General features: G+C 37.2%; 1 protein-coding gene across 2 annotated transcripts in view; it reads right to left on the bottom strand.

The window, feature by feature from the left end:
* Window positions 1-22,915, bottom strand: part of LOC150087841 (spectrin alpha chain-like) — a 455,664-nt gene that overhangs the window by 277,650 nt on the left and 155,099 nt on the right. For both annotated transcript variants that reach the window (XM_090369231.1, XM_090369232.1), the window contains exon 19: window positions 19,704-19,947. In XM_090369231.1, the coding sequence (XP_090225357.1) occupies window positions 19,704-19,947 (244 nt within the window). The remainder of the gene's footprint in view (window positions 1-19,703; window positions 19,948-22,915) is intronic.

The following is a 22,915-nucleotide window of genomic DNA, read 5'->3' as shown; positions in this document are numbered from 1 at the left end:
TCAACTATAAAATGTTCGATAAATAACTGATAGGTCACCAAGGACCCTCCCTGTCACCTACCTACACAGTGGAGAACTTCGTATCCATCCATATTGTAACCCCCCAAATCCCTTTCTCTATCTGCTTTTTAATTCAACTCTGCCCACCAAGTGTATAAATTATATGGGGTTACTATTCCCCAAGTGTAAGACCTCAAGTTTTGTTAAATTAAAACACAGCTGCCACTTTTCTGACCAACTTTGAAGCCAATCCAAATCATCCTGAAGAAGCATTGCTTGGCTCTCATCATTACCTACTATTCTGATCTTGATATCACCTGCAAATTTTGATGTCACACTCTGTATCCCTTCATAGATGTTATTAGCATTAGTAAGGGCACATGATGCAAGAAAGAAAGCTTATATAGCATCAGCCAAAAAAATTAAATCTTCTAATTTCACCCATCCACTAGCTCCAAATGTTTGTCCAGTTCTGCTTTGAATCTATTTAAGCTATCAACTTCCACGACAACAGCTGGAAGTTTGTTCCAGCAATCAACCACATGCTGACTAAAGGCAAACTTCCTCACATCTACCCTACAACTGTCTTTCCTCAATTTGAATTTATGCCCTCTCAGGCGATTATTCTGAGCAAGAGGAAGATTCCCATCAGCATTGAGCATGCTCAAACCATTCAAGGCTTTATACACCTCAATCAGATCACCTCGCAGGAGCCTAGTCTTCAGACACTGTAATTTGCAAAACTTAAGCCATTCTTCATAAGAGCAACCCTTTGTTCCATTCACCAATCTTGTTGCCCTTCTCTGCACTCGCTCCAGCAGCTCAACATCCTTCCTAAAATGAGGCCTCCAGACCTGTATACAGTACTCAAGGTGTGGCTTGACCATTGCCTTATACAAGGGGATAATCATCTCCTTATCCCTGATAGAAAAATTCCTGTATATCATTGACAAGACACCATGAGCTACTCTTGCAAACCGTCTGCATTGCTAAGAAAACTTCATATCTGCCTAAACAATTACCACAGGTCCTTTTCATATTCTACCACTGTCAGTGCAGTACCACACAGTTGATACGTTACTCTGGGGTTACTGCTTCCCATATGCAGTACTTTACATTTGTCAATGTTAAACTTCAGTTGACACATCTCAGCCCATCTGCTCAACTTTTCTAGATCCTGTTGGAGCAGCATACTCTCATTAGTGTCATTAACAATCTTGGTGACCTTCGTATCTTCTGCAAACTTGGACATTAGCCTCATATACCATCATCAATATCATTAATAAATACAGAAAACAACAATTGACCCAACACTGAACCCTGAGGGACTCCACTAATAACATTAGTGGAGTCCCTCAGGGTTCCACAAAGTCCACAAAGAGCAGTGTCCATTGATTAACACTCTCTGTCTTCTCCCACTCCACCATCCATTTATCCATAGCAGCAATTTGCCTCCAATGCCACACTGCTCCAATTTGTGCAGCAGTCTTCCATGTGCAACAGTATCAAAAGCCTTTCTAAGATCCAAATATATGATATCAAAGTTATACTCTACATCCAGTTCCTTTGTGACCACATCATAGTATCCAATCAAATTAGTCAGACAAGACTTCCCCTTAACAAAACCATGCTGTGTTCAAGCTATAACTGAAGTCTTGTCTAGATGATCCTGCATTGCTTCTTTAACCAGTGCCTCCATTAATTTCCCTGTAACAGAAGTTAAAGTAACAGATCTATAATTACTTGTGTCGCCCTTAGATTCTCCTTTGTGAATTGGGGTCACATTTGAACATCTCCAGTTCATGGGTACCTTCCCTGAGTCCAAGGAGGCTCTCATAATTATGGCTAAGAGTTTGCTTACTTCCTTTAATATAACTGGATGGATCCCATCCACCCCAGGTGCCTTTCTTATGTTTATCTTCAACAATTTCTTCTCCACTTTGCTCTCAATTATTACAAAATCATCTAGCTCACTGCCAGAGTTTAATTCACCTCTGGCATTTCCCTCCGTGAATAACTCCTCATGTGTGAATGTAAATGCAAAATACTCATTTAGTTTGTTAGCTACCTGAGCAGGATCATCAACAGTTGCACCATTGACATCCAGTGGACCAATTGGATTCATCCTCTTCCTTCTAGAGTTTACATAAGTAGAGAACTCTTTACTGTTTTTTTTTTGCATCTTTTACAAAGATTTCTCGTAATCTGCCTTTGCCTACCTAACCTCCTTTGTGACTTGGTTACAGACTAGCTTATATCTATCATAGGCTTCCATGTCATCCATTAATTTATATGTATCCAATGCATTTTTCTTCTCTGCCACATGTCTCATTAGTTCATCTGACATTCATTTCTTAGTTGGTATGAAAAGCCAACTAAGAATTGGGGTCACATTTGAACATCTCCAGTTCATGGGTACCTTCCCTGAGTCCAAGGAGGCTCTCATAATTATGGCTAAGAGTTTGCTTACTTCCTTTAATATAACTGGATGGATCCCATCCACCCCAGGTGCCTTTCTTATGTTTATCTTCAACAATTTCTTCTCCACTTCTCCACTAGTAGCTTCCAAGATAAGTTCTTTGAATGCTTCCCATTTTGAGTTTGCTGTTGGTAACATCATCAGTTGGTCCCACTATATAGAATTTAAATACTGTCTCAGACCATCGTAGTCGCCTTTACGAAAGCAATAACCCTTCCCTTTACCCCTGATGGTAGATACCTCCTTGAGTAAATGCCACTTTAGCACACTGTGATCACTGCCACCTAGTTGTTCCTTTATCTGCAGATTCTTAATGCATGAAGAATCACTACTGATAATCAAATCAAGAGTATTACTCCCTCTAATTGCGTCCTGGACATGCTGCTGTAGAAAACAATCATCCAATAAATCCACAAAAGCCTTGCTAGTGTGAGAGTGACCAACCCACAAATTCCAGTCAATATCGGGGAAATTAAAATCCCCCATTATAAGACTCTGATTTACTGGCTCACTATTTCCCTGTACAGTTGTTTATTATACTCATCAGAGTTATTAGGCCTATAATACTCTCCTACTCTCAATTTTGATTTAAGAAAATCAGCAGATGCCAGTGGTCCTAGCATAGATCCTTGAGGGACTTACTTCTTATAGTAGCTAAATCTGAAAAGTAACCATTAATCACAACCTCCTCTGCTTGTTGCTCTGGTTATTGACTGAAAACCAAAACTTTTTCAACTTAAATGGGACCCATTTAAGAATCTTACCTGTAATCACATGTTCCAACTTATACAGTGACCTCTCACGTGGTACTGAGGCAAATGCTTTGCTAAAAATCCTTTGCTATTGTTTAGCAAATAGCTAAACAATACTGAAATTATTCCCGACATCCAGATAATGAGTGACTATCAAAATATCTTACCAGGTTGGTTAAACATTATTTTCTGTTTACAAAAACCATGTTTTCAGACTTCCATTTCTATCTAAATGTCTCTGTATTGTACACATTCAGTTCTGTACAGAGAACTGCTTGATTTTGTGATAATTGAGAGTAAAGTGGAGAGAAACTGTTGAAATTAAACATTAAAAAAAAGGCACCTGGGGTGAATAGAATCTATCCAATCATATTAAGGGAGGCAGCAAACCCTTACCCATAATTATGAGAGCATCTTTAGATTCAGAGGAAGTACCTACGGGCTGGGATTTGAATGAATGTATCCCCAAATCAAAAAGAGAGATCAAATGGGGATATGAGTAATAAGAGACATGTTAGCTTCTCTGAACTTCTGTTCCAGAGAAAATAATGGAGTTAAAGAATACTAGTTAAAGAAGTAATGAAGGACTATCTAGACAAGAGTACAGTTATACTTCAGTCACAGCATGAGTTTGTTAGGTCTTGTCTGACCAAACTAATTAGATGCTATGATGCAATGACAAAGGATCTGGATGCAAAAAGAATTTTGATATCACAAACTTGGATTTCAGGTAAGCTTTTGATACTGTTCCACATAAAATACTTCTGTACAAATTGGAGCAGTGTGGCATTAAAGGAAAGTTACTGCTATGTATAAAGGGATGGCTGAGTGGGAGAAGACAGAATGGTTATCGATGGATGGTGTTCTTCATGGACATGAAGTCAGTACTGGGCCCATTGCTGTTTTCTGTATTTATTAATATTGATGAGGGTATATTACACTTTGCAAATGCCAAAGTTTGCAGGTTAGAAGGGTGGTTAATGATTTTTTTTTTTTTTTCCTTTTTATGTAAACCCCAAACACGAGAGGTATTAGAACCTATAGTGCTTAGTACCGTGCTTGGGTTGGAGGTTGAGAAGACGAAAGAAGATATTTGTTGACACTGGACTTGAACTTCTGTAGACTGTAACTTTCAGGAAATACGTATGAAGGAAGGTTGTTCCAGAAAACGGCAGTTGAATGAATAAATGAAGAAGATGAAAAGTTGGTTCTGTGAGTTTGAAGTTGGACAGTAAATGGATGTTGGCTGGTGGCGGCACGTGTTCGGACTGTTTTGAAAGAGAGAGCGGGAATTATAGAAGCCAATTCAGAAGAACAGTGCCCATGGAATTATCTGTAGAAGAGGCATGCAGCAGAAACAGTACATCTATGAGACAGCGAGTGGAGAGACTCTGTCAGAGATGAATCATTAATTAATTTAACAGCCCTCTTCTGAATGGAATCAAGAGGACTGAGAGAGGTTTTGGGGGCACCACCCCAGATGTGGGAACAATATTCCATGGCAGGGCGGATTTGCAATTTATACAGAGTGAGCAGCTGTTTGGAAGAAAAGTAACGCCGAGAGCGAAAGAGAAAACCAAGTTTTTTAGATGCAGAGGAAGCAATATTTGTAATGTGCTTGTGCCAAGAGAGATTAGAAGTCAGGGTAATCCCCAAAAGAGATATATCATTTTGCCTAGAAATCGGAGTGTCACTAAAGATAAGCATAGGAGCAGAAGAATCCTTTTTGCGAGATATAACACAAGACTGAGTTTTAGAAGGGTTAAAATCAACTAAGTTGTCTTTGCCCCACTGGAGAATTACCTGAAGATCACCATTTAAGGAATTGGTAGCAGTTTTCGAGAAGTTGAAGCTGATTGAGCAGGACAAGGTTTCTCAAAATGGAAAGTGGAATGCAATGTGCTATCATCGGCAAAACTATGGATAGGATTTCCAGTCAATGGAAGAAGGTTATTAATATACAAAAGGAAAAGAGTGGGGGAAAGAACTGAACTTTGGGGGACACCAGCATTAGTGGAGAAGTTGGAAGACAGAAAGCCATCTACCATCACCCTCAGTGAGTGATCAGAGAGAAAACTGGATAACCAATTGCTAAAACTAGTTGGCAAACCATAAGATGGAAGCTTGTTTAGAAGACCTTTATGCCAAACACAATCAAAAGCATTTGATATGTCAAGAGCAACTACTTGTGTTTCACCGAACCTTTCCATTGAATTACTCCATAAATGGGTAACATAAGCCTGAATATCGCCAGTGGATCGACACTGACGGAATCCATACTGGCAATCGTTGATCAGATGGAAGGTTTCTAGGTAGTTTAAGAGTTGGCGTTTAATTGATTTCTCCATTGCTTTAGAAAGAGTAGAAGTAATTGCAATGGGACGATAATTGGATGGGAGGGATTTGTCACCCTTTTTTGGAACTGGCTGGATATGAGTAAATTTCCAAGCAGAAGGAAAAACATCTTTGGAATAAGAAAGTGAAAAAAGGTGGCAAAGAATAGGAGTAAGTTCAGGAGCACAGACTTAGAGAACAAGTGGAGAAATACCATCGGGACCTGGAGCTTTCTTAGCATCAAGATTCGTCAAAATCCTTCTGACATCCTTTGATGGAAGATCACAGTAGGCATTGAATGGAGCGTGTTGGGAATGGTGGGAGGTGTTTTACCCAGATCATTAATACATGAGTTGGAAGAAAAATGGGATGCTAACAGGTCAGCTTTATTCTTGGCTGAAGTGACAACAGAACCATCTGGTTTGGACAGAGGTGGGAGCAGAGATGGGCAAAAGCTGTGGCCAATAACTTTGGCAAGAGACCAAAATGCTCAGCTACCATTAGGGCAAGAAGCAAATTTTCTACTCTTAGCCTGTTCAAAATCTAGTTTTGACTGATTAATAACTGCTTTACAATTGTTGCAAGCTTTGGTGTAAGGCAGAAAATGAAACTGAAGAATTAGAAACAAGCCAATTACGATATGCAACATTCTTCTCTTGAACAGCCTTAGCACATTTATTGGAAAACCAAGGTTTAGATAAAGGAGGAGGTTTTAAAGTGGAGTGTGGGATAAAGGATTCCATTCCTGCAAGAATAATTTCACTGACACGATCTGCGCAAACATTGACATCAGAAGTTTTGAAACAGTAATCCAACCAAGGAAAAGAAGAAAAGAAGTCTCGCAGGTCATCCCATTTTGCATTCTTGTAATGCCAAACAACACGAGGTTGGGAATAGCCATGAGATAAAGGTTCCATTGGAGAAGAGAAAATCACCAAGTTGTGATCTGAAGTGCCTAAAGGACCTCTCACTTCGACCGTGTACTAATAAGGGTTGTTTGTGAGAAAAAGATCAAGCATATTGGCTGCATGATTAGGATTGTCCGATATTCTTGTAGGTAAATGAACAATCTCTGCAAGGTCATTAGTAATTGCAAAAGCCTCAGCATCTCGACCAGCTGGGTCGGTGTGACTAGAAAACGGAAGCCAGCTGGAGTTGTGAACATTAAAATCACCAAGGAAAATTACTTGACTGTTAGGAAAGTTGGACTGGAGAAAGTAAAGTTGCAAAGAGAGGAAGTCAAAGAGCTCAAAGTGATTAGTGGAGTTGGGAGAACGGTAGAGACAACAGATGAATCTGACACAATGAGGTAGAGAGATTTTAAGCCAGAGAAGATCAAAGAGAGGAGATTCCAAATTGCCAAGTCTCTGACAGTGAATATCAGAATGGACATATGCACAACTACCACCTTTGAGGCGAAAGGAATCATACAGCGAATAATTTGGGCATCTGAGATTTTTTTTATTTTTTATTTTGTAGTTGTTGGTGCATCGGCTTCTGTGGCCATAGTGCACCTCCCAAGGTTTTTGCAGCACTTTGATCTAAGCCCGAGGCGGTATTCAAACCCGCGACCTTTGGGTTACCAGGCTGGCACTTTACCCACCCAGCTAGCCCGGTCGGCAAAGGGCATCTGAGATGAGCAGTAGTTGAATCAACCGATAACTGAGATTCTGTCAGAAAAAATACATGGGGTTTGGCAGACTGCAAGTGGAAATGGACATCGTTGAGATTAGAATTGAGACCACATATATTTGTGAAATGAATTAGGAAGTGCTTGGGAGGTTTAGATATTTTCGCAGATAAGCTTGCTCTATTAGTTTGACAATTCATGGTGTATTCAATAGTAAGAAAAAGTGGGTGGGACATGCTGTATGAAGTAATGAAATTTTTGGATATGGCGTACACATGGTAAGAATATACCCAGATCCTTGACATAACGTGGCCTCGACAATGCTCCCCGCATACACACTACTCGGACTCCCTCCAGTCACTATCTGGCAGAGTAGAGGTAGCAAGATTATACACTAGCTGATGCGGAAGCCTCCTAGAGAGTTACCAATAGGTTCGGTCCAGTGTACTAACTAGCGGCCGGCCTGCGAACAACATTTTAGAGCTGTACCCTCGAAATGTAAGGTATATTGGATCTTGCCACGATGTTCATCATAACCTCAAAAGTCATAAATCATACTGCATGATGGAAGAGATAGGGAAGGGCTGACTGGAACTTAGCTCTAGAGACTAAACATGGGTTCCACCACTTCAAGCCTCCAATAAGCAAAGTGGTGGTATTGCATCGGTTGATGAGAGTCATCTACTACCTAGTACTGCCGTGTAACATAGAGGGGCGGCAATCCTTCATGTGGTGTGGGCGCCACACCTCGACCTCTGCTTACGTTGGTTCACACCTGGGTGGTCACTCACCATGTACTTGTGCATGGAGGTTATACCCAGGATTACTAACAGTCCCACCATCGTGAAGGTGCAAGCAGAGGATTTGGCTGTCACAGACCGTCCGGACTTCGCTGAAATTGGGTCCACTTGACTTGAGTGTCACCCAAATATCATGGTAATGAAGGTGTGCTGTTGCAACAAGATCTGGAAAAAATATCCAGATGTGATGACAAATGGCAATTAAAGTTTAACATTGACAAATGAAAGGTACTGCATGTGGGTAATCCCAGAGTAACTTATCAACTGTGTTGTAGACAGGCTGCCAGGACAGCTGATGGGGTTTTGTCAATGATATATAGGAATTTTGATAGCAGGGATAAGGAGGTGATTATCCCACTGTATAAGGCAATGGTCAGGCCACAATTTGAGTACTGCGTACAGGTCTGGAGCCTTCATTTTAGGAATGATGTAGGGCTGCTGGAACAAGTACAGAAAAGGGCAATGAGATTGGTGAGGGGAACAAAGAGGTGCTCTGACCAAGAAAAGTTTAAATTCTGCAAATTGCAGCAACTGGAGAGTAGGCACCTGCAAGGTGATCTGATTGAGGTGTATAAGGCCTTGAACGGGTTGATCAAGCTGAATGCTGATGGGATTCTACCTCTTGCTCAGATTATGCTCATAAGGAGGCATAAATTCAAATTGAGAAAGGCTGGTTGCAGAATAGATGTGCAGAAGTTTGTCTTCACCCAATGGGTAGTTGATTGTTGGAACCAGCTTCCACCCATTGTTGTGGAAATGGATAGTTTATAAATAAACTCAAGGAAGAACTGGGCAAACCATTGGAGGAGATGGATAGATGAAATGGATTTTTTTTTTTTTTTCTCTGATGCTGTATAAGCTTTCTTTCTTACATCATTCACTACTATCAATACTAATACTAATACAACTATTAATATTTTTTATGAAATAAATAAACATAGATAAATAAAAAATAATAAAATTATAATAATAATAAAGACAAGAAATCATTTTACATAAATATTAATTATAACTGAGATAAGAAACTATTTTATATAAAAATAAACATAGAACAAAGAGTATGTAACCTCTGTAGCAGTGGCAGCAACTATCTAATAAGAAACATATTTATTTATACTGCACTGAAACTGAAAATGGCAGTAGCAGCAGTGGCCAAAAATAGCAATACAGACAGTGGTGCATGATCAATCACATGCTTTTCATGTATAATTCCAAGTAAACAATAATGAAGCACTTTATCTCTATTATCACTGTGAATTATCACTATGAATCACTACTGGAGACTTTCCAGATTTATTCTTACAAATTGCTTCTTTGAGTTCCTGAAAAGTGATTTGTTCTTTTATACCTGTATTATAAATATGAATCCAATAATGATAGCCACACTGCTATCATTATTGAATTCATGTTTTCAAAGGAATTATTACCTTTCAAATTTTTTTATTTCAAGAATTAATTTTCTTTCACTTCTTTATTCGCATTTCTTTAAACTGTAGGCATTTTTTGTCTTAGCATAAGGTCTTCTTCCATTTTTGTTACAAACTGGTAACAGGGTTCTGAATTTTTACAATGTGCTCTTATTGCTACTGATTTTTTTATGATTATAATCAGTTGCACTCCCCCAAAACTGATGATGCATACTTTCGTATAGTATATATACTTCGTATATATATATATATATTTTTTTTTTTATCTTCGATTAATGCACCCATGTTTTCATCACAGATTCTTATACCATTTTTCTTCTCTATTTGTTTTTTTTTCTCCCAAAATTTTCTGTTGCCACTCTTATGAATATAGTTTTCAGTTATTTCATTCTGTACCCATATCTTTTCACACCAATATATGTACCCATTTCATTCTGTACCCATATCTTTACTTTCTTTTTATTTCTTTTAATTTTTTTTAATTTATTCTTTTCTGGTAGAGCTACTTCATGCTATCACTTCATACTAGAAGTTGAACCCTGAAAGATTTGGGAGAATTTTTATCTGCTTTGTTTTGATTAACTTCAGTCATCTTAGTTGCATCTTTGATTTTTCTTACAAAGGGTAATGGATGCAGTCAAATTATGATCCTCTGTACATCCTGCTGTGATGGCAATGGTTATTTTTCCTATTTTGTACAGTAAACCCTCGCTATTTGCAGTATCTGTATTCTCAGTTTTGTGTATTTGTGGTCGCTGATTTAATATAAAATGAAACCAAAAAAATGTGAATTTAAGTGCCATGAACATTTTCTGCCACAAAAAATATGGGCATGGCTAAAATCATTTTGCCTGATCAAAACAGCACTCACTGGGTGGGGGGAGAGGGATGACACAACCGCGAGCATGGACGTTTACCGCTAATCCTTGGTCAGTATATGTTAATCACTTATCATGGAAGGTTTCGTCATTTGCTTTTAATCGATATGCTTACAAAAATGAAAAAATCTACCATTTTGCAGTGTGTTAGTGTAAACAGACTTTTTTGAGTGTGTTAACGGTTAACAAAAAGTTACTTTATTGTGGACAAGTTCTTTTCTAACCCCTACGAAAATATGGCTACGAATAACAAGGGAATTGTGAAAAGATCAAAGAAGGTGATGACATTACTGAGTAAAATTGAGTTATTAGACAAAATTTTTAATGGTGAAAGTGTCGCGTCAGTGGCAAAATATTATAAAATCAATGAATCAATGGTACGATCAATCAAAAAATCGGAAGAAAAAATCTGCCGTAGTGTCGTTGAAAACGTGCGTGCTAATTGCTTCAAAAATTTGCTCTGTAACTCGTGATGTTAAATTAGAAAAAATGGAAAAAGCTATAAATCTGTGGACAGAAGAGCAAACTCAAAATAAAATTACATTAAGTTTACTCATCATTTGTGAAAAGGCAAACACCTTTATTCAACACTTTAGCAAAACTGCTGATAGCACATGCAGGATAAGTGTTTTAGCTAGCAAAGGCTGGTTTGAAAGGTTTAAAAATCGATATGGCCTTCATAACATGAAACTTGTAGGCGAGTTTGCATCAGTGGATTTCGTGGCTGCAGAAAGTTTCTTGACTGAATTAAAAAAAATTAATTACGGACAAAGGATATGTTCTCAAATAGGTGCTCAATGCAGATGAAAGTGGGTTGTTTTGGAAGAGAATGCCAGCCAAAACATATTTAACACAAAATGAAAAATCTGCTCCCAGATTCAAAGCTTCCAAAGATAGGCTTACTCTTTTGTTTTGTGAAAATGCTAGTGGATAAATGATGTCCAATGCTCATGTATAAATCGCAGATTCCACTTTGAAGGAAAAGAATAAAGAACACTTCCAGTTAATTGGAAATCCAATAAAAAGCCTAGGTAACAACTACACTTTTTAGAGAGTGGTTTAATGGTGGCTTTGTGCGAGAGGTGGAAAATTACTTAGCTTCAAAATCTTTGCCTTTCAAAGTTCTGTTTCTTATTGATAACATGCCAGGACATCCAAGAAGTCTAGAATTTGGCCACCCAAACATTGAAATTGTGTTTTTGCCACCCAACACCACATCACTTTTACAACTGCTAGACCAAGGTGTGATTGCTGCGTTTAAGTCCTACTATGAAATATCTTTATTACAATCAGCGAAAATAAGTAAATTTTACATGTACGCCTGATGCAATGCCCATAACAGCAAAAATGCTAGGGGATTGTTAGAAGAACTTTTACTGGCTTAATTGAAAAAATGGAAAGGGAGTCAGACTTAACTGTAAGTCAATGTTGGAAAAATTATAACATTGCAGATTGCCTAATCAACATCAAGGCATCTGTTGATGAGATAAGAGCATATACAATTAACACGTATTGGCAAAAATTGTGGCCAGAAGTGGTTATTGCTAAAACAATCCCAAGTGTCAATGAACTGGTTGCCGATATTGTAGCAATCGCACAGGGAACAGAAGGCGGGGGCTTTGAAAACATCGATGCAACAGACATTCAGGAACTTATTGAGACTCATGCTGATGAACTTACAATGGAAGAGTTGGATGAATTAGCGACAAAGTCAAATGAGAACCAAAATGATCCTGAGGAGGAAGATCTCAACGTTGTTAGACCAGAATTAAATAATAAATCATTAAAGGAAATCTTCAGCCTGCCTCTCCATACAACTTTCAGAAAAGGTGGTGGAAATGGATCCTAATTTGGAAAGAAGCATCAAGTTTAAACAAGACCTAGAACAATTTTATTGCGCTCCTTTTGGAGCGCAATAAAAAAATGAAGAAATAAACTTGGATTACGAGTTATTTTTTACCCAACAACTCATATTCTTGATATGTTTTTGAAAGATTTGTTTGAAATTTCTAATAAATGTTACATTTAATATTAAATTGTTTCTTATTTTCATCAGCATTAGTAGAAGCATATAATGCAAGAAAGCAAGCTTATGCAGCATCAGCCAAAAAAAAAAAAAAAAAAACCACTTCCATTTCACCCCTCCGTTCGTTCGAAATACCTGTCCAGCTGAGCCTTAAATTTATTTAGGCCATCAACTTCCACAACAAGGGATGGAAGTCTGTTCCACCAACCAACTACCCGCTGGCTAAATGCAAATTTCCACACATCTATCCTACATCTGTCTTTCCTCAATTTGAATTTATGCTCTCTCAGGTGATTATTCTGAGCAAAAGGAAGAATCCCATCGGCATTGAGCATGCTCAAACCATTCAAGGCTTTATACACCTCTATCAGATCACCTCGCCGGTGCTTACTCTCCAGGTGCTGCAATTTGCCGAACTTAAGCTTTTCTTGGTAAGAGCACCCCTTTGTTCCATTCACTAATCTTGTTGCCCTTCTCTGTACTCATTCCAGCAGCTCTACATCCTTCTTGAAATGAGGCCTCCAGACCTGTATACAGTACTCAAGGTGTGGCCTCACCATTGCCTTATACAGTGCTTTTTTTGTAAAAAAAATAGGTGTCAGTACTCATTCTTTGCTATAGAGAAAAATTGAAAATTAAAAAAAAGAAAAGTACTCTAATCCTGCCCCCACCCCCGATATTGTTACTTTAGTAGTAATTTTTTTTTTTTAGAATAAGAACAAGAAATTAAGTATATTAACACAGTTTATTAAGCAGAAATTTATTATTCAAGTATATAAAAAATAAGTAAAATGTGAGTAAAATAAGTAAAAATAATTTCATAATAAAGTTTTTGTAGAATATTCCAAATTTTTATTAAGTTCTCATCCGACACCCTATGCTGACTTCTTTTCCTGCTCTTTGTATCGGTTGCTGAATGACGTTTCCAAAGCAGCCACGAATCGACATATTTTGCTGGATCACAGCAGGTCAGCGGACGGCCCACAATTTTAAGAAACAGTAGTGAAGAAACTGTTTTTGTCATCAACGAAGCGCTGGTTGGCGATCAGATTTATTTCTGAAAATCCTCGTTCACATTCACTCGGTGAAATTGGTATCGTACTCAGAGCGTTCATCAAATGCTTCAATTCTTCGGAAACCTTCTTATCAATTAGGTATCCCCGAAATCCATGAATTGCATTTAACTCTAATTGACAATTTTCTAACTTCATTTTCACCAAATGCCAACAATTCATGTTTAGAAGGTTTAATACCTTCGTTGTCCTCATTTTCCTTCTCTCGTCATCGGTATTGTCACTAGTTCTTAAATTTAAATTTTTTTTCTTTTCTTTTTCTTTTTTTTTGAAATTGTCCAAAATATCGGTATCATTCAGATATTCAGGTAAAGTAAAGTGTAAACAGAGATAGGGAAAATTTTCGGAAAAATGTGGATAATGCACTTCCGCGAAATAACAGATGATTATTTATGGGGTAAAAGAAAATCACTTTTCTAATTCTCGAACGGGGCGCTTACAATTGTGTACAGTAATTTACAGAGGTGTTCAACCTACGACCCACAAGGAAAGTGAACTAAAACAGCATTTTAAATTTTATTATCAAAAATTTTTTCTCATTAAATGTTTTGTTCAGTAAATGTAATTGTGTATTGTACTTAATAAAATTTTTGAATATTTTAAATTTTACTTTTACATGCAATAAGATATCGAAAATGTAACACACTAAAGAAACTTTGAATTTTTTTGAATATGGCCCCGGTACTGGAAAGGGTTGGACACCACTGCAGTGGAAGGTGAGCCAGAGCCCAATGGGAATACCTCTTGATCTGCTCACTCCTGACCAGCACAACTTCTCCGTATGTGGGACAGGTGGCCGGACAGGTTTTACCAGGTACCGCTAAGTTATACAATACTAATCACTTTAGCTCTCTTAATTGGCTCGGCAGCACTAATTGCCTGAAGGCCAGAAATGCGAACAGGCCATACCAAGTTAATTCTCTCCTAATCTGTTCGCTATATGAAAATTTTCTTCCCTGAACCAAAACTATTTTAAATGTATCTTCCAAGAGGAATTCAAAATAATTAAACAGAGGTCTGACTGAGTAATTTAGAATTATAAAAATGATTATACAGTTTTACATAGAAAATATCTTAACAACAGACAGTAAAAAATGCAAATTTAGTTAAATCATTTTAAGCTTATTTGAATAGTAGGTAAACATTTCAAAAAATTTACAGAATATTATAAATTTCGAAGTGCATTGCATCCAAATGTTACACTTCACTGTTAATAAAGATGCCAGTACGGCGTACCGTTGCGTACTGTCACAAAAAAAGGTGATCTGATAGAGGTGTATAAAGCCTTGAATGGTTTAAGCATGCTCAATGCTGATGGGATTCTTCCTCTAGCTCAGAAAAATCACCTGAGAGGGCATAAATTCAAATTGAGGAAAGACAGATGTAGGATAGACGTGCGGAAATTTGCCTTTAGCCAGCGGGTGGTTGGTTGGTGGAACAGACTGCCATCCCTTGTGGTGGAGGTTGATAGCCTAAATAAGTTTAAGGCTCAGCTGGACAGGTATTTTGAACGAACAGAGGGGTGAAGTGGAAGTGAGTTTTTTTTTTTTTTTTTTTGGCTGATGCTGCATAAGCTTGCTTTCTTGCATCAAATGCCTCTACTAATGCTAATGCTAATGCTAAAAAGCACTGGCCTTATACAAGGGAATAATCACCTCCTTATCCCTGATAGAAAAATTCTTGTATATCACTGACAAGACACCATGAGCTACCCTTGCAGACCGTCTGCACTGCTCAGAGAACTTCATATCTGCCTGCACAATTACCCCTAGGTCCTTTTCATTCTCTACCACTGTCAGTGTAGTACCACAGAGTTGATACGTTGCTCTGGGGTTACTGCTTCCCATACGTAGTACTTTACATTTGTCAATGTTAAACTTCATTTGCCACCTCTCAGCCCATCTGCTCAACCTTTCCAGATCCTGTTGCAGCAGCATAGCGTCAGTAGTGTCCTTAACAACCCTGCCAACCTTTGTATCGTCTGCAAACTTGGACATTAAGTTTGATATACGATCATCAATATCATTTATAAATACAGAAAACAGCAATGGACCCAACACTGAACCCTGAGGGACTCCACTAATAACATTAGTTCACAATGAGCAGTGTCCATTGATTACCACTCTCTGTCTTCAGGCGCCTCCGTAGCCAGGTGGGAAGGAGCAGCAGTGCATAGCACACGCTTCTTGATTAGACCGGGGTTCGAGCCCGTCGCCACCAAATATGAAAGATGCGGAAAGGTCAGGGAATGACCACCGCATATCCCGGAGCAATATGGCCTTAGTTGCTAATGCTCCTAAAAACCAAACAACAAACAAACAAACAATCTCTGTCTTCTCCCCCTCAACCATCCCTTTATCCAAAACAGAAATATGCCTGCAATGCTACACTGCTCCAATTTGCAACAGTATCAAAAGTCTTTCTAAGATCCAAATATATAATATCAAAGTTATTCCCTGCATCCAGTTCTTTTGTGACTGCATCATAGTATCCAATCAAATTGGTAAGGCACGATTTTCCCTTAACAAAACCATGCTGTGTCCGAGCTAAAACTGAAGTCTTGTCTAGATAATCCTGCAGTGCTTCTTTAACCAGTGCCTCCATTAATTTTCCTGGAACAGAAGTTAAACTCACAGGTGTATAATTACTTGTGTCAGCCTTTGATCCTCCTTTGTGAATTCGGGTCACATTTGCACATCTCCAGTCTATGGGTACCTCCCCTGAGTCCAAAGAAGCTCTCATAATTATGGCTATTATTGCTTACTTCCTTTGCTGCCTCCTTTAATATAACTGGATAGATCCCATCCACACCAGGTGCCTTTTTTATGTTTATCCTCCACAATTTCTCCTCCACTTTCCTCTCAGTTATTATAAAATCATCTAGCTCACTGCCAGAGTTTACTTCACCTCTGGCATTCCCCTTCCTGAATAACTCCTCATGTGTGGATGTAGATGAAAAATAGTTTGTTAACCACCTGAGCAGGATCCTCAACTGTTGAACCATCAATATCCAGTGGACCAATCTGATTCATCCTTTTCCTTCTAGAGTTTACATAGAAGGAAAGGGATGAATCAGATTGGATTACATTTTTTTTCTGTTTTTCTTTGCATCCTTTGCCATAATCTGCCTATGCCTGCCTAATCTCCTCTTACGGTATCATTTTGATACCTTAAGCTTGTATTTCACTTTGTACTGTCTATGTACATAGTCATATTATGTAGGTACATATGATACATACATAGACAAAATTTTAGACTAGTTTTTCTTATATATTTCATACTTTGGAATGGAACCCTTTTATTACTATGGGTGCCATAACTCAGTATTCGCATTTTTGGTATTCACACCATTTCTCAAGAACGTAACACCCGTGAATAGCGGGGGTTTACTGTAATTATAAAATCAGCTATGATTTCTTGGTCAAATAGAAATGCAAACAGACATGGTCAAGCAGAGATGCAACAAAGCAATGTGTCTTCAAGGTATCAAAGTACACAATTAATTAATATAGCATATGCAATGCATGCTGCTTATTGTGATAGCATGTAATGTTATCATTTTTATGAAGTCCCAATCAGACATATACTAATACAATGAAAAATGCAGTTTATTTTAATCAGCACATTGATTTATGTTATCGCTTTTTGTCTTATTGCAGTTTATGCATATGCAGTGGAAGTGATTATGTAACATCCTAACCTGTCTGTTATGCTCTTTGTGGACAAATGTTATTAGTGGAGTTCCCCAGGGTTCGGTGTTGGGCCCATTGTTGTTTTGTGTGTTCGTCAATGATATTGATGACGGTATATCAGGATTAATGTCCAAGTTTGCAGATGATACAAAGGTTGGCAGGGTTGTTAACAACAGTAAAGACAATATGCTACTCCAATTGGATCTAGATAAGTTGAATAAATGGGCTGAGAAGTGGCAACTGAAGTTTAACAGTGACAAATGCAAAGAACTGCATATGGGTAGCAATAACCCAAGAGAAATGTACGAACTGTGTGGTACTACACTCAGGGAAGTGGAAAGTGGAAAATACCTGGGGTAATTGTGCAGTCAAATATGAAGTTCGCTGAGCAGTGCAGACAGGTTGCCAGGACAGATCATGGAGTCTTGTCAATGATATATAGGAATTTTGCTAGCAGCGACAGGGAGGTGATTATCCCGTTGTACAAGGCAATAGTCAGGCCATACCTAAAGTACTGTGTACAGGTCTGGACTGTGTGGTACTACACTCAGGGAAGTGGAAAGTGAAAAAGACCTGGGAGTAATTGTGCAGTCAAATATGAAGTTTGCTGAGCAGTGCAGACAGGCTGCCAGGGCAGGTCATGGAGTCTTGTCAATGATATATAGGAATTTTGCTAGCAGAGACAGGGAGGTGATTATCCTATTGTACAAGGCAATGGTCAGACCACACCTAGAGTACTGTGTACAGGTCTGGAGGCCTCATTTTTGGAAGGATGTAGAATTGCTAGAATGAGTACAAAGAAGGGCAACAAGATTGGTGAGGGAAACAAAGGGGTGCTCTTACTAAGAAAAGCTTAAGTTCTGCAAATTGCAGCACCTGGAGAGTAGGCACCTGTGAGGTGATCTGATTGCAGTGTATAAGGCCTTGAATGGGTTGAGCAAGGTGAATGCTGATGGGATTCTTCCTCTTGCTCATATTAAGAACCTGAGAGGGCATAGATTCAAATTGATGAAAGACAGTTGTAGAATAGATATGCAGGAATTTGCCTTTAGTCAGTGGGTGGTTGATTGGTGGAACAGACTTCTATCTGTTATTGTGGAAGTTGATAGCCTAAATAAATTTAAGGCTGAGCTGGACAGGCATTTGAAACGAATGGAGGGGTGAAATGGAAGGGTTTTTTTTTTTGGCTGATTCTGCATAAGCTTGCTTCCTTGCATCATATGCATCTACTAATGCTAATGCTATATTTCATACTTTAGAACAGACCCTTTTTATTACTATGGGCACCATAGTATTTACATTTTTGGTATTCACACCATTTCTCAGGAACATAACACCTATGAATTCCGGGGGTTTACTGTAATTATAAAATCAGCTATGATTTCTTTGGCAAATAGAAATGCAAACAGACATGGTCAAGCAGAGATACAACAAAGCAATGTGTCTTCAAGGTATCAAAGTACACAATTAATTAATATAGCATATACAATGCATGCTGCTTATTGTGATCACATATAATGTTATTACTTTTATGAAGTCCCAATCAGACATATACTAATGCATATGAAAAATGCAGTTTATTTTAATCAGCGCACTGATTTATGTTATCATGTTTTTTGTCTTATTGCAGTTTATGCATGTGCAGTGGAAGTGATTATGTAACATCCTAACTTGTCTTAAACTCCTACATGTTGTCTAGCTAGTTACCAATTTTGCTTCATGTAGTTCATATAGTTATTGAGTTGTTATTACATGAAAGAAAGTACTTATCTGTATTCCTACCAATCTGACTTTTTTACACCAGAGCAATAACCCTTTTCTAATTCTTGGAGGCGCCTCCGTAGCCAGGTGGGAAGGAGCAGCAGTGCATAGCACACGCTTCTTGATTAGACCGGGGTTCGAGCCCGTCACCACCAAATACGGAGGATGCGGAAAGGTCAGGGAATGACCACCGCATATCCCGGAGCAATATGGCCTTAGTTGCTAATGCCCCTAAAAAAAACCAAACCAAACCAACTAATTCTTGGTTTTAATATTTTCTTTATTTGTTTTTAATGATTTGCATGGGTTTCAAGAAACACTATTATGACAGTTTCATTTTTATTGATGACTTTCTCAAAGTAAGTGGACAGTGAAATTAAAATATTTTATACTTCTTAATTTTCACGTTTTCCTTCTGTCCATTTCTACTTTTTATGTACACATTTCCAATCTGCATCAATAAACAATGCTGAACAGGCTGTATTCTTGTTTTTTCAATTATTGTTATCAGTTTAGCTGAGTCCCAAAGTGATCAAAATAAGCGCATCCAGTGTACATGAATCCTAAAGTTTGGAAATTACTACTCAGTATATGCCGATCTTTGGTTAATTATCTTCACGTTTAAAATAATTTATAAATAAATATTTCAGTATTGAACCACAGTTCATATCTTCAGCATTTCATTTGTCAGTGTCAGCCCAAAAGCTGCAGTGATATGCTATATCATAAGAACTACAAAACAGTTAATTTAAGACAAAACTTACAGCTCAATTTATATTTTGAAGTTAATTAATTAATTTAATTTAGGAAAATTTATTAATTAACAAAAAAAGTCATTTATCCAGACTGACCTCTGTTTGTTGAAGCAGCAATTGGCTCCTTCTCTCTAATCCAAGATTCTTCTTCTTCTATATCTCTATATAGCTGTTGTAGCCTCAGTGAATCATTAAGCTTTAGACGACGCAGAGAAAGAGGCTTATGCAAGGCATTATAATGCTCTACAACAGCCATTTGTTTGCTTCGGATATTTTCAGAATCAAAGTGACCACATGCTATAAATTGGTTGGCCTGAACTACCATGCCATCTATACGATCCTGTAAGAGCAGTTTCTGAAATTAACTTAAATCTTTCTGATGTTAAACTAAGGATAAATTTACATGGTATAATTTTATACAATAAATAAATGAAGGACAGTGTTTTCAATGCACACTTTGACTCAAAAAAAAAAAGAAAAAAAAAGATAATGTTTACCTAGTTTTAAACCATAGCATAATCTTGTGTACACAAATTCATGTTCCTCCATTACCATATTAAAGTTTTATTTGGTATTACAAATGATGAAATGTTAATGTGTAGTGAAAATCTGCTATATCCTCTCCTAAACAAACATTGCTCTCACTTTCAAATGGTACACTTGAGAGGGTAATTGGATCATGATGATGCAACCATTTCATTACTAGCAGAAGTACTACTGATATTTTAATGATACAGTAAAGCCTGTCTGGACATAAAATAGTAGTCCTCTCATACTACTCAGAATCAGGCCAGTAATTAATCTAATCAGAGAGTTTAAATTACTCTCAAAAGTCTCCATAGCAGGACAAACTAGGTAATCACAGAGGCCTTGGAGAAAGGTCATTCTCAAAATGAAAAGGATAATATCTTAATATTAATATTCTACTTGCAATAAAACATAAGAGGAATAAAAGAAAATGAGGCAATATCTTCACTGAATGCAATATACAATACATTAAGAAATCGCCACACTTGTTAAAGCTTTAGCAAGGTGCATTAGTTTTTATGTAAATTTTAGTGCTTTTTGATTTCTTATTATTTGAAATCTGTGAAGTTATCAGAGTTTTTATATTAAGATGAAAAAACTTGCTTGGACCATTGTCTAAGTGAAATCACTGATAACTATTTTCTTGTAATTATTGTGCAATTATATAAAAAAAATACACAAATTGCTATAAATATCATTCATTAATTTTAGTATAAATAATATTATAGTTTATTTTATAATTATGCTTTAATTTATACTCTGCTCTGGGTATTTGATTTATGGTCACCACTGTTCTATATAATTTGTTTTATACTGTAGTCGGAGGTCTTAATTAGAACAGTAGTCCAAAGGTTAAGATAATCAATACTAGGAATTAGCAGTTTACAATTAGTAGTTTACAATATAGCCTCAGTAACATCATAGTACTTTATTGAATATATCAGTAGGTACATATAATACATACATAGACAAATCTTAATGCAGTATACTGCAATAATTTGTAAATTTAGTTGTACGTTTAGCCATAAATAAAGTAAAACTAAACCAATATTTCTAATTTTTTCAGAACATGCCTTTAAGGATCATGATCTGAAAAAAATTACCAGAGATTTTTATCTGTTGGTCAAAGTCTTACTGCTTGCACTGACTGTAGCAATCTCATGAAAACCATGTTATGCAGCTTCTTACAGGCCATTTTATATATTTAAATGTGCTCCTGTGGACATCTGAATGTAATGTAATGTTTTCAAGGACAGTTTACTTTCTTCAGGAATAGATGATTCTTATCCATCAGTTCATTTTGGCCTACCTGGCCATTTGCACCCACACCTAAGTAGCTTTCCTTCTTTCAGATTTTTATTATATCAGCTATGGTTGACTTTGCAAGGTTCAAATATATGGCTGTTGGATGCAATGACAAATTTCTGTTGTTGCCTCTGACAATTAAGCTCCTTTCAATCTCTGTAATTGTTAATCATTCCCTTTTCTTGCTTTGAATACATCTTGCTTTGCACTATTTACTGTATTTTATGGTTGTAATTATAAGGGTAGCATGTGTGTATGGGGTGGGATATATTTTCCAGTTTTTGGACAATAAATCACAGTCTAACCATGAGTTGTCATATAGAATAGCCTGACAAAAATAAAAAATAAAAAAATACAAAAAGTAAATTAAAGTACAAAATAATACATACACAATACGAGTATTATACGTTTTTATGTATATAAAACAATGATACATTTTTATTCTTATATGTTCTTTCAGAGACACTCTTCTAGAATAGCAATTGGTTATCAGAAGTGAATTATCAGATAAAGATTACTCTGGTTTCAAGTAGGTAATGAGCAATTAAATTATAATTTAATTACTTGGGAACTGAATAATTTAATGATCAGTTAAATTATTAGAGAGACTGTAAATGTATTCTGTAATCAAAACAAATGAAACAGAACCAGGCTATGTCTACCAGATGATAAAATCAATGTTTTCACTAACCATTTGCCAATTCTTAAGGTAAATAAACAGTGTAGTTATATATGTGTAAATATATAAAGAAGTTTTGAAGTCTGGTCAAAAAATATAGGGACGTGCTGAAAAAAATGCAGTGAGATAGGTCAAAATGTTATTGTGTCAGCAATTCCGCCTTGACACAACAGGAGGAACTATATGATGATTAATCCCTGTGGATTAACTTGAGACCTGAGGGACTCTGTTAGGCTTATGGGGAGGGAAATTTTTTCTCAGATTGGCCTGTCCTAGCTAACAGAAAAGATTTATTTTGAAAGGATGGAATTCAATTGAACAAGAGAGTTGCAAGGGCCTTTGCTGATACCAGAGAGGCTTTAAAAGTTCAGGGAAACTGACAACTGAGAGGATAGGTAAGGCTTTGGTAAGACCCAGATGGAAGGTATGACCAAAGTTACACTTTCACCCTCCTTGAGGGATTAGTATTAGTAATAGCCATATGGTGCAAGGAAGCTTATGCTGCACCAGCCAAAAAAAAAAGAAAAAAAAGATAGAATATTAATAAAAAATTAAATGAAATAAATAATATATGAAAATGAAATAGGCAACCTATGCATTTCCCCCCCCTGTAGGTAACTATCCAGCTGACTTGAATTTCTCAAAACTGTCAGCCTCTACCACCCATATAGTAGTAGTAGTAATAGAGCCATGTGATGCAAGAAAGCAAGTGTATGATCTTATATAGCATCGGCCAAAAAAAAATTTTACACAACCATTCCCTCTAAAGGTTTGTCCAGTTCCTCCTTAAATTTAT

Source organism: Mastigoproctus giganteus, chromosome 3, assembly GCF_048544385.1.
Source record: "Mastigoproctus giganteus isolate SK-2022 chromosome 3, ASM4854438v1, whole genome shotgun sequence".
Classification (NCBI taxonomy): Eukaryota; Metazoa; Arthropoda; class Arachnida; order Uropygi; family Thelyphonidae; genus Mastigoproctus; species Mastigoproctus giganteus.
This window is presented reverse-complemented; position numbering and strand designations above follow the sequence as displayed.